The sequence below is a fragment of the Rana temporaria genome, chromosome 3, assembly GCF_905171775.1.
Source record: "Rana temporaria chromosome 3, aRanTem1.1, whole genome shotgun sequence".
Lineage (NCBI taxonomy): Eukaryota > Metazoa > Chordata > Amphibia > Anura > Ranidae > Rana > Rana temporaria.
The window spans coordinates 239,682,969-239,699,086 of NC_053491.1; the positions used below are offsets into that span (position 1 = coordinate 239,682,969).

At 46.3% G+C, this 16,118-nt stretch overlaps 1 protein-coding gene across 1 annotated transcript in view; it reads right to left on the reverse strand.

Moving 5' to 3' along the window:
* Window positions 1–8,795, reverse strand: part of ARHGEF37 (Rho guanine nucleotide exchange factor 37) — a 148,132-nt gene extending 139,337 nt beyond the window's left edge. Inside the window, exon 1 of the mRNA XM_040344513.1 lies at window positions 8,697–8,795. Coding sequence (XP_040200447.1) covers window positions 8,697–8,746 — 50 coding nt within the window. The 5' untranslated portion in view covers window positions 8,747–8,795. The remainder of the gene's footprint in view (window positions 1–8,696) is intronic.
* Between the last annotated feature and the right edge of the window lie 7,323 nt (window positions 8,796–16,118).

A 16,118-nucleotide genomic window follows, 5' to 3' on the forward strand; every position in this document is an offset into this window, starting at 1 on the left:
TCACATCTCCACGCCGAACGCCGGACGCCTGTCGCCTGCCGCGTGAAAAAAGGTCCCGGACCTTTTTTTCAGGCGTCTTCGAGCGTTCGGCTAGGAGATGGGAATCATCTCCATAGAGGGGGTCATCTTGGGGCACATCTAGGCGGACAATACCGGCGTTTTGTCGCCGCAAATCGCGGTACAAAACGCCGCTATTTTTACCGCGATTTGCGGCGACAAAACGCCGCGATTTCGTCCGCCTAGATGTGAATGCAGCTTAAAGGTTTGACCTCATATTAGGCTGGGTTCACACTACGGTTTTCCCGTCCGTCAGCCGCATACGATTTCAGTATTGAAAACGTACGGGCACGGACGGGAAAACGTAGAGATAGAGAATGCATTGCAAATCGTATGCACTCGGATGCATCCGGGTGCGTACGATTTGCTGGCAAAACGTTTTTTAAACGTACGCAAAACCGTGTTCAACCACGGTTTTGCGGTCGTTTTTAAAACAGTATGGCAACCGCATACGTTTTCCTTTAACATTAATGTTAATGGAAAACGCACATATGTGCGGTGCCATACGTTCCCGTCCGTTTCAGCCGCATACGTTTTTTCATATAAATCGTATGCGGCTGACGGACGGGAAAACCGTAGTGTGAACCCAGCCTTAGATGGTTTTGGTAAATCTGAAGAGAAAAATCTGCGCAGAAGAAAGCAGGCAAGGAACACATCCATGTGCAGCACAGCAACAATGCACCTGTTCTTCCTACGTCACATGGAAGACTGTTACGCTGAGCTCTACCCTTCCCATTATGAACACTTCCTACACTACATTCCTAACACACAGCTGTCATTCTTTCCTGTATAGCACTAGAATGGAGATGAATCTGCATAGATTTACATGTATCCTCCATGTATCAGGAATGAATGCTACACCTGTAACAAGCTGATTGTCATCCTAGCCTTGTGCTATTCTGGCCCAGCCTACAGCCCGGTGGTCTAGACATTCCTACCTTTAAATAGCTGGTGTTCCAGTGAAGACTGTTTTTCCTCTAGTTGTCAGGGAAGGTTAATAATAAACGGATCCAAGGCCAGCCTTCCCAGCAATGTGCTGTGTGTTCAGCTATTATCAGCCAGCCCAGCTCTGATCATACTGGGACTGTAGAGGGAAGAGGGAGGGACTGTACACAGCATGTACTCTGCAATCACAGCCTCACTGAGTTCTTCCTATTCCTTACATCTCTAGGGAATGCGTTACACGCCTAGCACAATGCTGCAAAGATCAATTCGCAACATTTCTTCTAGCTTCACAAAATATTGTTGCATTACTACCATTTTTCTTTGTTTTTGTATCGCTTTATTAGCTCTGTGCTTTCATTTAGATGTGGCAGTTACAGCATTGCTTTTTACAGAAGAGGGCAGTTAAGGCTGGCCATACATTATACAATTTTCTCATTCAATTTTCCTTTAGATTTACCAAAACCATAAAATATAAACATTTTCTTTTTTTTTATATTATTATTATTATTATTATTTTTATTGCAGGTTTCGAAATTAACAGTACATAAAACAAAAAAACAAACAAAAGCACAATAAAAAACACAATAAAAACAACCTAGCTAAACTCAAGCCACTCTAAACCATTGAAAAGTTATTACGCTCTAACCGCCGCTGAAACATTAGGGGCCAGATTCACAGAAAAAGTACGCCGGAGTATCTGTTGATACTCCGGCGTACTTTCAAATTTGCCGCGTCGTATCTTTATTTTGAATTCTCAAACAAAGATACGACGGCATTTGGCTAAGATCCGACAGGCGTACGGCTTCGTACGCCTTCGGATCTTAGGATGCAATACTTCGGCGCCCGCTGAGTGGAGTTTGCGTCGTTTTCCGCGTCAGGTATGCTAATTAGCTGTTTACGGCGATCCACGAAGGTACGCGCGTTCGTCGCATTCTCTTACGTCGTCGCTAGTCGGCTTTTCCCGTCGTAAAGTTGCGATTGCTATTTAGGTGGTGTAAAAATAGACAGCCCATGTTAAAGTATGGCCGTCGTTCCCGCATCGAATTTTAAATTGACGTCCGGGAATAGGAAAGGACGTAACGCACGTCGCCATTCAAAAAATTACGACGGTGCGACGTCATTTCGCGCAAAGCACGGCGGGAAATTTCAAAACGGAGCATGCACAGTACGTCCGGCGCGGGAACGCGCCTAATTTAAATGATACACGCCCCATTTGAATTAGGCGGGCTTGCGCCGGACGGCTTTACGCTACGCCGCCGCAAGTTTACAGGCAAGTGCTTTGTGAATCAAGCACTTGCGCTGAAAACTTGCGGCGGTGTAACGTAAATGACATACGTTACGCCGCCGCATTTGTACCGGAATCTGGCCCTAGGATTCTTATTGGCCACTCTCCCTCCCGAACATCCTACAGAGCTAACTCTAATGCCGCGTACACACGGTCGTTTTTTGTGATGAAAAAAAAAATGACATTTTAAAAACGTCATTTAAAATGACCGTGTGTGGGGAAAACGTCGTTTTATGTCTTCTAAAAAACGACAATAAAAAAATTCGAGCATGCTTCAATTTTTTATGTCGTTTTTCAAAACGTTGTTTTTTGTGTTATAAAAAATGACCGTGTGTATGCTAAAACGACGTTTAAAACAACGTTTTTAGACCAGCGCATGCTCAGAAGCAAGTTATGACGCGAGCTTGAATGGAAAAGCTTGAGTGCCGCCGTACGTGCTGAACGTAACCACGCTTTGCTAGAGCATTTTGAAAAAACGATGGTGTGTAGGAATGGTGTGTTCATGCAAAAAAATTATGTTTTTTTTTCATCACAAAAAATGACCGTGTGTACGCGGCATGAGATTTATGAAAATACGCACTCTCTTATACCTTCTGGGCCAGATTCACAGACATTTGCCCTGGCGCAGCGTATCAGAGATACGCTACGCCGCCGTATATTACCTGGCGGAATTTCGAATCCAGGAAGATTTCGCGCCGTAAGTTACGTTGGCGTAGTGTATTTCTCGGCGCGTATTTCAAATTGGGCGGGTAGGGGGCGTGATTCATTTAAATGAAGCGCGTCTCCGCGCCGATTGAAATGCGCATGCTCCGTTTTGAAATTTCCCGCCGTGCTTTGCGCGAAATGACGTCGCACCGACGTCATTTTTTGAACTTCGACGTGCGTTACGTCCTTTACTATTCACGGACGACTTACGCAAAAAAAAATTTTTTAAATTCGACGCAGGAACGACGGCCATACTTTAACATGGCAAGTCTATCTATACGCCACAGAATAGCAGCTTTAACTATACGCCGGGAAAAGCCGACTAGTGACGACGTAAGAGAATGCGACGGCCGCACGTACCTTCGTGGATCGCCGGAAAAATGCTAATTAGCATACCCGACGCGGAAAACGACGCAAACTCCACCCAGCGGGCGCCAAAGTATTGCACCTACGATCCGAAGGCGTACGAAGCCGTACGCCTGTCGGATCGAAGCCAGAAGCCGTCATATCTTGGTTTGAGGATTCAAACTAAAGATACGACGCGGGTAATTTGAAAGTACGGCGGTGTATCAGTAGATACGCTGGCGTACTTCTTCTGTGAATCTGGCCCTATGTGTCAGGAAAGGCTCCCTCTAATGAAGTATAAATGTAGTGTTGTACAATATATACAACAATATATACCGTTAATTACCTATCCAACTGGTAACTAGTCATCTGAAGAATCAGCATTAGTATAAGCGAATTCCACCCAAATGTTTCACACTTTATGAAATTTCTTGGCACAACCTCTAGACCAGTGGTTCCTAACCTTGTTGGAGGTACTGTACCCGACCAGTTTCATATGCGCATTCACAAACCCTTCTTAATTGGAAAAATAAAATATGATTTTGCGTGTGATGGGCACAGTGGCTGCATTTGATGGGCACAGTGGCTGCGTTTGATGGGCAAAGTGGCTGCGTTTGATGGGCACAGTGGCTGCGTGTGATTGGCACAGTGGCTGCGTGTGATGGGCACAGTGGCTGCATGTGATGGGCACAGTGGCGACAATTGATGGCACAGAGGCTGCATGTGATGGCATAGTGAGGCTGCAATTTATATATATATATATATATATTTTTTTTTTTTGCTAGTCAGAGAAGGCTCTTTTAAAATAACACAAAAAAAATTCTGCCATTTTATATTAATAAAGTGCTGGTCACCTCACCTCAGTCAGCCTCTTCCCCTCCCCTCAATCCAGCCATTTAATTATATGCTCTTAACAGGTTCTACTTACTTTTAAACAAGTTCAGTAGTCTTTTTTAGCACAATGTCTGCTAGGTTCAAATTCCACTAGTCAGGCAGACTCCTCGAGACTAGTCCTTGCCTCTCTAGCTCGTCACAGGCAGCGCCGACACACAGCTCCTGCGCATCACTCCGAGTCACGCCGCTGGAAGGGACCAAGAGTCTCCTTCATAGTGGGAGTAAACAGGCTGCAGCAGAGAGGAAAGAGAGCCGGGAGGTGACGGTCCCGGATGCAGGAGTGCACTCGGCACACAATCTGTGACGCCATAAGGGGATGGGTCACCGGGTGACAATACCCGGTGACCACACCCCATGCCTATATAAATCATTGCGCACCACGCACACGGCATTACAGCGGGAGAGATCGTTGTGTCAACATCTCAAGAAGAGAAGAGGGAAGAAGACGACGAAGAAGACCGGGCCCCTGCTAGTAAAGGAGCTGAAAGAAGATAGCGGAGAAGCCCGGCAGAAGGCAGAAAGCACCGGAGAGCGCGGAGAAGGCACCGGAGAGAGGGAGAAGAGGCCAGAGAGTCGGAAGACACCCCGAAGTCGGAAGACACCCCCGAAGTCGGAAGAAGACCCCCAAATTCGGAAGAAGACCCCCGGAGCTGCCTAATTACTTTAACAACCTGTGTAGTGTGTTTTTTTTTTTATTGGCACTTTTCCTCCAGGTGAATGGATAGGGGTACGATGTACCCCATACTCATTCACATAGGGTGGGGGGGTGGGGATCTGGGGGCCCCCTTATTAAAGGGGGCTCCCAGATTACGATAAGCCCCCCACCCGCAGACCCCGACAACCAATGGCCAGGGTTGTCGGGAAGAGGCCCTTGTCCTCATCAACATGTCAACATGGGGACAAGGTGCTTTGGGGTGGGGGGCCGCAGGGGGCCCCCTCTACCCCGAAGCACCCACACCCCATGTTGAGGGCATGCAGCCTGGTACGGTTCAGGACGGGGGAGCGCTCACTCGTCCCCACCCCTTTCCTGGCCGGCCAGGCTGCGTGCTCGGATAAAGGTCTGGTATGGATTTTGGGGGGACCCCCACGCCATTTTTTCGACGTAGGGGGTTCCCCTTAAAATCCATACCAGACCGAAGGGCCTGGTATTGTCCGGGAATCTTACGCCAATTTTTTTCATTTTTTTAGAGGGATTCCCCTTCATCAGCACGCAAGTCGGATCACGATGTTCTGACTTGCGGTGCGACTTCTATTCAAATCAATGGGCTCCCATAGGGAACCATTGATTTTGAATAGAGCCAGAGAAACGCGGCTGAAAGGTAGCGCCGCTAAACGTGCATTGACAGTAATGCAAAACGCTGATAAAATCGTGTTTTTAAAGCAGTGTTTTCCTGACAGCAATCCAGTGTTCAAAACTGCTGTTTTTGAGCTCCAGTGTGCATGGAGCCTTATTATCCTTTTTAGGCTCCAACCTCTACTGGCCAAGCTAGAAAATATTATTTGCATCACTAATCTTAGAACAGACTATGCAATATAGGCTATTTTCAGTTATTTTGTGGAGCAATAGTCATTTATTGTACCTTGACATGTTACATTCCGATACTGTTTTTGAACTCATCTTTGTGATTGGTTAAACTTTAATGAACAAATTTGACAAAAAAAACTTCTGACTTTAGAGCCACTATAAATCCATTTTAAAAAAAATGGAAAGAATATGGCACCACTAAAAATCTGACAAGAGAAGGCTACCCAGCAATACTCACAGACCGGGCTAAAAGGGTAGTAATAAGAGCTGCAACAAAAACACCAAAGATAACACTGAAGGAGAAGCAAAGATCAACAGTGGAGATTTGAGTATAACTGTCTATAGGACCAGATTAAGCAGTACACTCTACAGAGCAAAGCTTTATAGAATAGCGGCCAGGAAAAAGCCACTGCGTAAAAAAAAGTACACATTTGAAGCTCACCAAACAGCATGTGGCAGACTCCCCAGACACATGGAAGAACGCCATCCCCAGAGTGAAGCATGGTGGTTAAAACATCATGCTGTGGGGATGTTTTTTTTATCTGCAGGGGCTGGAAAACAGGTCGGTGTTAAAAGAAAGTTTGGTGGCACTAAATACAGGGAAATTCCTGAAGAAAACCTGTTTCACTCTGCCAGAGACTTGAAACTGAAACAGAGGTTCGCCTTCCAGCAGGGCAATGGCCCGTCACCATGAAGAACTATGTTCTATGGGCCAGATTCTCGTACAATTGCGGCGGCGCAACGTAACCCGTTTACGTTACACCGCCGCAAGTTTTCAGTGTAAGTGCCTGATCCACAAAGCACTTACCTGTAAACTTGCGGTGGTGTATCGTAAACACGTCCGGCACAAGCCCGCCCAATTCAAATGGGGCGTGTACCATTTAAATTAGGCGCGCTCCCGCGTCGGACGTGCTGCGCATGCTCAGTTTAGAAATTCCCGCCATGCTTTGCGCGATGTGACGTAATTTTTTAGAACGGCCACGTGCGTAGCGTCCATTCGTATTCCCGGACGTCTTACGCCAAAACAAAAAAAAAATTAAATTCAACCCTGGAACGACGGCCATACTTTAACATGGCTCAAATAAAGTTAAGCCATGTTAAAGCAGGTGTAACTTTGCGACAGGAAAAAATTACTAGCGACGACGTAACGAACGCGAAAACCTTCGTGGATCGCCGTAAATCCTCATTTGCATACCCGACGCTGGAATACGACGCAAAATCCCCCCAGCGGCGGCCAAAGTATTGCATCCTAAGATCCGACGGTGTAAGTCAATTACACCTGTCGGATCTTAGGGCTATCTATGCGGAACTGATTCTATGAATCAGTCGCATAGATAGGACAAGAGATACGACGGTGTATCAGGAGGGAGATACGCCGTCGTATCTATTCTGTGAATCTGGCCCAAGGTTCCTTAATGTACACTGCAAATTTATGTAAATTTTACTTACATTTTAAATGTTAAACAAAAGACATAAGCAATGCGTAATGTTGCTATCATACATATTGGGGTTGATTTCCTAAAACTGGAGAGTGCAAAATCTGGTGCAGCTGCGCATGGAAGCCAATCAGCTTCTAACTTTAGCTTGTTCGAATACGTTTTCATTATAAAAACTGGAAACTGATTGGTTTCTATGCAGAGCTGCACCAGAGTTAGCATTCTCCAGTTTTGGGAGATCAACCCCATTGTGTATGTATAGTATATGACTGGTAATCTTTATCTTGAGAAAAACCAAACAGACTCAGTAAGATAACTGTGTACCAGAGCAATTTCAAGAACACACACGCACCCAAACACATGCCGAAACACAATACTCCCTCCGTCCTTCTATCCCTTATGCCCCGTACACACGATCGGATTTTCAGTCTGAAAAACCTTGGATGGATTTTCCGACGGAATTTCGCTCAAGCTTGGCTTGCATACACACAGTCACACAAAAGTTCTCTTAACTTTCATCCGTCAAGAATGCGGTGATGTACAACACTACGGCGAGCCGAGAAAATTAAGTTCAATGCTTCCGAGCATACGTAGAATTGTTTCCGAGCATGCGCCGGAATTTTGCGCGATGGAATTGCTACAGACGATAGGAATTTTTCCCATCTGAAAATTTGAGAACCAGCTCTCAATCTTTTGTTGGCGGAAATTGCGACAGCAAAAGTCAGATGGAGTATTATTATTATTATACAGGATTTATATAGCGCTAACAGTTTGCGCAGCGCTTTACATCAGGGAAGACAGTACAGGCACATCACAAATCAATACAGGAGGGATCAGTGGCTCGTTAGAGCTTACAATCTAGAAGGGAGGGTCAAGTGGAACAAAGGGTAGTTAGCTGTGGGGGATGATCAGATGGACTCAAATGAAAATACAGTTGTTAGGTGTGGGAAGGGTAGGCTTCTCTGAAGAGGAGGGTTTTCAGGGATCCTCTAAAAGCCAACAGAGAAGGAGATAGACGGACAGATTGGGGTAAGGAGTTCCATAGGCTTGGAACTCCTCGGTCGGAATTTCCATTCAAAAGCTCACATCAGACTTTTGCTGTCGGAATTTCCGGTCATGTGTACAGGGCAATACAAGTCCTTATGACATAGAGAATCTGAATACTTTATTAATCCCAAGGGGAAATTGTTGCGACACAGCCACACTCAACAAAGACAAGACAAGATCACAACAATGAACAGAACAAGACACAACAAAATAACCAATAACAGCCATTAGCACCAATAAAACAAATGAAAAGTACACCCTACTAAACCCTTCATACAAATAAAATACAACATAGAATAAATAACACAGATTACAAATAATGGTGCCTCTACATAGTGAAACCACTACTTTATAATTACACCTGCTTTTAAAAAAATGATATTCACATAATAAACTGCATATACAGTATGTATTGAATGACAATAACTATAAAACACAACTGTTTATGGATACTTACATCCCACTTGTTAGAGGTCTCTGAATGCTTATCCTTCTGTTAGCAGCCATGGCCAAGTTACATCTGAATTATGTTTGTAAAATATTCTTGAGCCAGCTTGGGTAATAGAAATGTCTTCCTCATTCTATTGGGCTTGCACAACCAGCTGTGCTGCATTTTCTGGGTACCTGAGTTGGGAGTTAGTTGACCTGTTTTTAAGTATACTTCCTGCACATGCTCATGAACACAGTGAAACAAAACATCACAAGTATTGAATACATTGAATACAATATTCAGAAATATGCAAATCCCTTGGTCCAGTTATACTGAGAAGATCATGTACGTTATTCATTTTAGATTTTCATTTGTCCCACTAATTTAAAAGTTCTTTGGGTTCATTTATTTCTACAGTATTGCCTTATAACCTGCAGGAATATGTTTAAAATGTAAATTGTTCAATAATAAAAAAAAAATAAGTGCTTTGGGTTCAGGTCACAGCCACATACATTAAACCCAAATAAAAAAATGTAATCCTTAAATGTGGTGGCTGCATTAGGTTTCTGTTTTTGGACTTTTTTCCTTTATTTTCACCTGGCGATCCAGCCAATGACACAAGTATTGTCTTAAATAGAAGAGCAACAGAGACACCTTTGGACAGCAGTATTGTCAATCGGTGGAGAGTTGGGGAAAGTGGAAGAATAGCATTGGAGCCGCAGGGTTATCTCGCTGGTACTGCTATCTTAAAGTTTTAATGCTGATGTAAATGATCTGGTTAATGGGGAGGCAGCTTCCACACCCCAGAGCAGGGACCCTCAAACTGCGGCCCTCCAGCTGTTGCGAAAACTACACATCCCATGAGGCATTGTAAAGCTCTGACATTCACAGACATGACTAGGCATGATGGGAATTGTAGTTCCTGAACAACTGGAGGGCCGTAGTTTGAAGACCCATGCCCCAGATGATCTCCATAGTCTCCTTGGCTTGAAGTATAATGTAACAAACATAGAAATTGAAGGGCCACATCACTACTAAGAGGTCCCAATACAACTATATCCGAGTAAGAGTCAGGGGGACAATCCAAATTTAGTGGATAGAGCAGTTTATTGACTAATAATAAATCAAAGCTGAAACTCATTTTTTAAGCCTTTGCAACAACACTTTTTCCATAAATTAGAAAACCTGACTATTGTAAGTACCCTTGTCAATGTTAAATGGTTTGTCTTAACCCTCCAGTTTTGCTGGACAGTTTAATCTCTAAAAATAAGTTTAAGGCTTCATTTCCATGGACGTTTTTACAGCCACTTTTTTAGCCTTTTTTGCAGCTTAAAAACGCCTGTCCATGTTTTTTTTTTTATTTGAGCTGGAGCTCAAAAATGCTGCGGTAGCGTTTTTGAGCGTTTTTTAACGTCTGGCGTGTTTACAGCTCTAACTCTGGAGCTTCAGAACGCACTGGTCCTGGTTTTTTTTTGCAGCTTAAAAATGGCTCAGCCATCTACAGCTCAAAAACGTCATAGTGGGCATGAGGCCATAGACTAACACGGAGAGCTGTTTTTAGGCTTAAAAAAAAAGTGGCTGTAAAAATGTCCAAAAACGTCCATGGAAATGAAGCCTAAGGCCCCGTACACACGACCAAACATGTATGCTGAAACTGGTCCGCGGGCCAGTTTCAGCATACATGTTCGGTCGTGTGTGGGCGCGAGCGGGCCGAATTCCAGCAAACATTTGCCCGCCGGGCCTTTTCCCAGCAGACAAATATTCCTGGACGTGTTTTAAAACCGTCCGCTGGAATCCTGCCCGCTCGGACATGTACGGTCGTCAGTACAGACCTACCGTACATGTCCAGGCGCCCGCCGTCCCTCGCATGCGTCGAATGACTTCGACGCATGCGTGGAAGCCTTTAAATGGCAGGCCCGCCCACATCTCCGCGTCATCGCCGCGGCGACGACGCGGACACGCCCCGCGTATTGTTTACGCGCGGACTTCTGTACGATGGTGTGTACAACCATCGTACAGAAGCCCTCTGGCAGACATGTACGGTGAAAACGGTCCGACGGACCGCTTTCACCGTACATGTTTGTTCGTGTGTACCCGGCCTTAAAGTAACAGATTTACTGACAAATTTACCTGGTGCAAATAAAGAAAAAATGTGACAAGGCAAGCCCGTGACACTTTTTAATGTGTTGGTTTACACCAGATTTTGTAAGAAGTAAGCACATTAACCACTTGACAACCGGGCCTATTTTGGCACTTCTCTCCTTCATGTAAAAATCTAATTTTTTTTGCTAGAAAATTAATCAGAACCCCCAAACATTATATATTTTTTTTAGCAGACACCCTAGGGAATAAAATGGCGGTCATTACAACTTTTCTTCTCGCACGGTATTTGCGCAATAATTTTTCAAGCGCCTTTTTTGGGGAAAAAACGGTTTCATGAATTAAAAAAATAACAAAACAGTAAAGTTAGCCCAATTTTTTTGTATAATGTGAAAGAGGAGGTTACGCCGAGTAAATAGATACCTAACATGTCACGCTTTCAAATTGTGCACACTCATGGAATGGCGCCAAACTTCAGTACTTAAAAATCTCCATAGGCGACGCTTTAAAAGTTTTTACAGGTTACTATTTTCGAGTTACAGAGGAGGTCTAGTGCTAGAATTGTTGCACACGCTCTAACGCACGTGACGATACCTTACATGTGGGGTTTGAACAGCGTTTACATATGTGGGCGGGACTTGCATGCGTGTTCACTTCTGCGTGCGAGATAACGGGGATAGGGGTGTTTTAAAACAAAAATGTTTTTAATTTTATTTTTATTTGACTTAATTTATTTTATTTTTACACTTTTTTTTACATTTTTTTTTGATCACTTTTATTCCTATTACAAGGAATGTAAACATCCCTTGTAATAGGAATCAGTGTGGCAGGTCCTATTTATGGAGAGATGCGGCTTTGTTTACAGTAGGTGACCGCGATATTGTGTCAATCTCGCTCCCTTTCTCGGCGAGATTGACCACCTACGAGCCCCATCACGGGAGCCAGCGCCGAGCTGGCTTGCCGCGATGGAGACAAAGCCGTCATAGAAGCGACGGGAGATCCGACTTGGATTCCCGCCAATTCTACACGTGTGCGGCGTTTGTTATGAATCCTGAGGGGGACCTCCCCGCCGGATTTTAAATAAAAATCCGGCATGGGTTCCCCCCTCAGGAGCATACCGGCCCTTAGGTCTGGTATGGGTTGTAAGGAGACCCCCCCTACGCTGAAAAAACTGCGTAGGGGGTCCCCCTACAATCCATACCAGACCCGTATCCAAAGCACGCTACCCGGCCGGCCAGGAAAGGAGTGGGGACGAGCGAGCGCCCCCCCTCCTGAGCCATACCGCGCTGCATGCCCTCAACATGGGGGGGTTGGGTGCTCTGGGGCAGGGGGGCGCACTGCGGCCCCCCCACCCCAGAGCACCCTGTCCCCATGTTGATGAGGACAGGGCCCCTTCCCGACAACCCTGGCCGTTGGTTGTCGGGGTATGCGGGCGGGAGGCTTATCGGAATCTGGGAGCCCCCTTTAATAAGGGGGCCCCCAAATACCGGCCCCCCACCCTAAGTGAATGGATATGGGGTACATCGTACCCCTACCCATTCACCTGGAGGAAACATGTTAAAGTTAATAAACATGACAAAAGGGTTTTTAAAATAATTTATTAATCTGCTCCGGAGGTACCCCCTGTCTTCTTTAGCTCTTTTCACCAGGGGGGCTTCTTCTTTGACGTCTTCGGGTGGGGGCCGCTCTTCTTCGCCGCCGTCTGGTTCTCTTCCACTGCCGGGGGTGACGTCTTCTTCTTCTCTCCTTCAGCCTTCTCCCGATGTTGACACGTCGCCTCTTCTCGCTGCAATGACGGGTGCGCGGCTTGCATCTGACTTAAAAGGGCCTCACCGTCCCATCATGCTCCGGTACCTACCCACATGGGTAGGTATCACATGGGTAGGTACCAGAGCATGATGGGACTGTGAGGCCTATATAAGTCAGATGCAAGCCGCGCACCCGTCATTGCAGCGAGAAGAGGCGACGTGTCAACATCGGGAGAAGGCTGAAGGAGAGAAGAAGAAGACGTCACAGCACAGAAGAAGAAGAAGACGTCACAGCACGGAAGAAGAAGAAGAAGTTCAGCCCTGAAGGAGAAGGCACCGGACAGCGGGAGGAAGAACCGGGGTGCGCCGAGTCAACAGCGGAGAGCGGCGAACATAGAAGAAGACCCCCGGAGAGTGGAGAAGACCCCCCGGATAGCGGAGAAGACCCTCCCGGATAGCGGAAGAAGCCCCCCCCCTGAGAAGCACACCACCCCCCGAGGAAACCCGCTGGGGGGTGGGCGCTTTTATAAAAGCGACCCCCCCCAGCGGTGGAAGAGAACCAGACGGCGGCGAAGAAGAGCGGCCCCCACCCGAAGACGTCAAAGAAGAAGCCCCCCCTGGTGAAAAGAGCTAAAGAAGACAGGGGGTGCCTCCGGAGCAGATTAATAAATTATTTTAAAAACCCTTTTGTCGTGTTTATTAACTTTAACATGTTTCCTCCAGGTGAATGGGTAGGGGTACGATGTACCCCATATTCATTCACTTAGGGTGGGGGGCCAGTATCTGGGGGCCCCCTTATTAAAGGGGGCTCCCAGATTCCGATAAGCCTCCCGCCCGCATACCCCGACAACCAACGGCCAGGGTTGTCGGGAAGAGGCCCTGTCCTCATCAACATGGGGACAGGGTGCTCTGGGGTGGGGGGGCCGCAGTGCGCCCCCCTGCCCCAGAGCACCCAACCCCCCATGTTGAGGGCATGCAGCCCGGTACGGCTCAGGAGGGGGGGGCGCTCGCTCGTCCCCACTCCTTTCCTGGCCGGCCGGGTAGCGTGCTTTGGATACGGGTCTGGTATGGATTGTAGGGGGACCCCCTACGCCGTTTTTTCGGCGTAGGGGGGGTCTCCTTACAACCCATACCAGACCTAAGGGCCCGGTATGCTCCTGAGGGGGGAACCCATGCCAGATTTTTATTTAAAATCCGGCGGGGAGGTCCCCCTCAGGATTCATAACAAACGCTGCACACGTGTAGAATTGGCGGGAATCCAAGTCGGATCTATTGTCGCTTCTATGACGCGCTTGCTGGAATGTGCTTGTACTATTCCAGCAAGCGCGAGATGTCGGCACCCTGTCGCCGAGAATCAGCGCGATGCCGTCGTGCTAAAAACACATTCTCGGTGGCAGGTACTGTACTTCCGGATACCGGGCGTGACATTATAACGTCGGTCGGTGACATTATAACGTCCGACGGTCATAGAGATGACTGGTGACCATCTGGTCACCAGTCATCTCTATGCTTTCCAGGCAGCGCCGACCGATTCGCTCTCCGGGCCCCCGTTGGCACGGGAGAGCCCGGAGAAGCACCGGATGGTGGTGGGAGGAGGGGGACGTCCCCTCCCGCTGCCTATAAGAACAAACAAGCGGCGGAACTGCCGCTTTGATCATTCTTATCGTGCAGAGAATCGGCGGCTGAAGACAGTGATATCTGAATGATGCCTGTAGCTGCAGGCATCATTCAGATATCACGCACAAATTCGAGGACGTCCCAGGGACGTCCTCGGTTGTCAAGAGGTTAATGGCACAGGTGTGTGCTGGCTTCATATGAGAGCCAGAGTAAAGGTGGCCATACACGGTTCAAATTTCGAAATAATTTTCTTTCGAAAAATCGTATCACAGAATTTTCGTATGAATTTCGCACCGTTAGTGGGCTGCAGCAACAGCCGGTTTTCGTACAGCAAACAAATTTGAGGAATCCGACATGTTGGAAATTTTTTGAAAAACAAATGTTTTTCTGATCAATGATGGGAGAATCGTGCGAGAAATGTAATAGAAAAAAAAATGCGTATGTGCAAGAAAAGAATATTCCTGGAGAGAAAAGAATATTCCCGGAGAGAAATGAATATTCCCGACAACATGAAGGCTTGGTCGGCCGAATTTCGAAAATCAATGGTGGCATCATTGGATCACAAAAAAAAACGAACTTTCTGATTTTGAAAAGAAAATTTGTTCGAAATTCGACCGTGTATGGCCTGCTTTAGAGCTCAAAGCCCCATCCTCCCTCTCTACCCCTCCTCCCCTCATCTGCACATATCGGACAGTGTTTGTTTGTTTTTTTGTTTTTTAATTTACCTTTTTTTTTTTTAAACAGCACGGGCCTGACCCTTCATGCACGTTCTAGACGAATGACATGCATAATACTTGCTAGGCCTCCTGAGACGTAACATATTTCAGGAGGCCTTTAGTCAATTATTCAGAATTAAGGGGGGAGGGGGGCGAGCCTAGCGGCACATCATCTCGAGGCCCTGCTGGACAAACCCGGAAGATCCGTCAGGAGTCTTAATGAGTCGTAAGATGGCAGAGTGAGACCCAGTGGATGTTGGACCTGTGTTGACAGAAGGATGTCAGTGGGACAATGCTGGATTCAGTGGCTGGTGAATATCTGAACTGTGCCTAGAACAACATCAGGTAAGCTGGACCAGAGAAAAAGAAAATAGGGGGGTACACTGAAGGTCCTCTTTAAGTACACATTTTTATTTTCTGGTTATAGGTGACTGTTTGCCCGTATTATTTAGTGCAGGGATCTTCAAACTACGGCCCTCCAGCTGTGGTGGAACTACACTTCCCATGAGGCATTGTAAAAATCTGACATTCCCAGACATGACTAGGCATGATGGGAATTGTAGTTCCTGAACAACTGTAGGGCCATAGTTTGAAGACCCGTGATTTAGTGTGAATGAAATGTTCTCCCCAGTTATGGCATATGGTACTCTGTTGGATGTATAGTAAAAGGAGAACTTTAAGAGTTAAGATTGGTTATATGCAGGGCTTTTTTTCTGTGAGAATAGGTGCAGGAATTCCCCCTTTAGGAGTTACCCATTGTAACGGAATGGCTCGTGACACCCAGAGACTTTTGAAGCATGCGGGGTACTCCTGTGCCAGATTCACAAATTACTCTTGGGTCTAGGGTCATCCTATGTCCCTTAGGGGCATAGGATGACTGAGAACTGATATCTCGGATTACATGAGATGGGACATTAATGATAATTCATGTATTGCAGGATCTTGGAATATTACAGGTTGTTTATTCTGACCACAACAGGTCAATAGAGTCTCATTCAATGTGTAACATAGACTGTTGAGATGCTAATTAAGTCCACCTGGCTGTAGGGATGGGGCTTGCTGTGATTGCATTCTATTGTCCATTGTGCTAATTATGTCTGCTCCTAAGATATTTCATTGTGTATGCTAATGACACTGTTTTGTGTGAAGATACTATTGAAAATAGATGTGGAATGTGACTTGTCAGCTGTAGTAATTAACTTCTATAGATTTAGTGCCAGAATGTCTGTCTGGGATGTGGATTGAGGGGGAACTCGTTAAGCACCCAT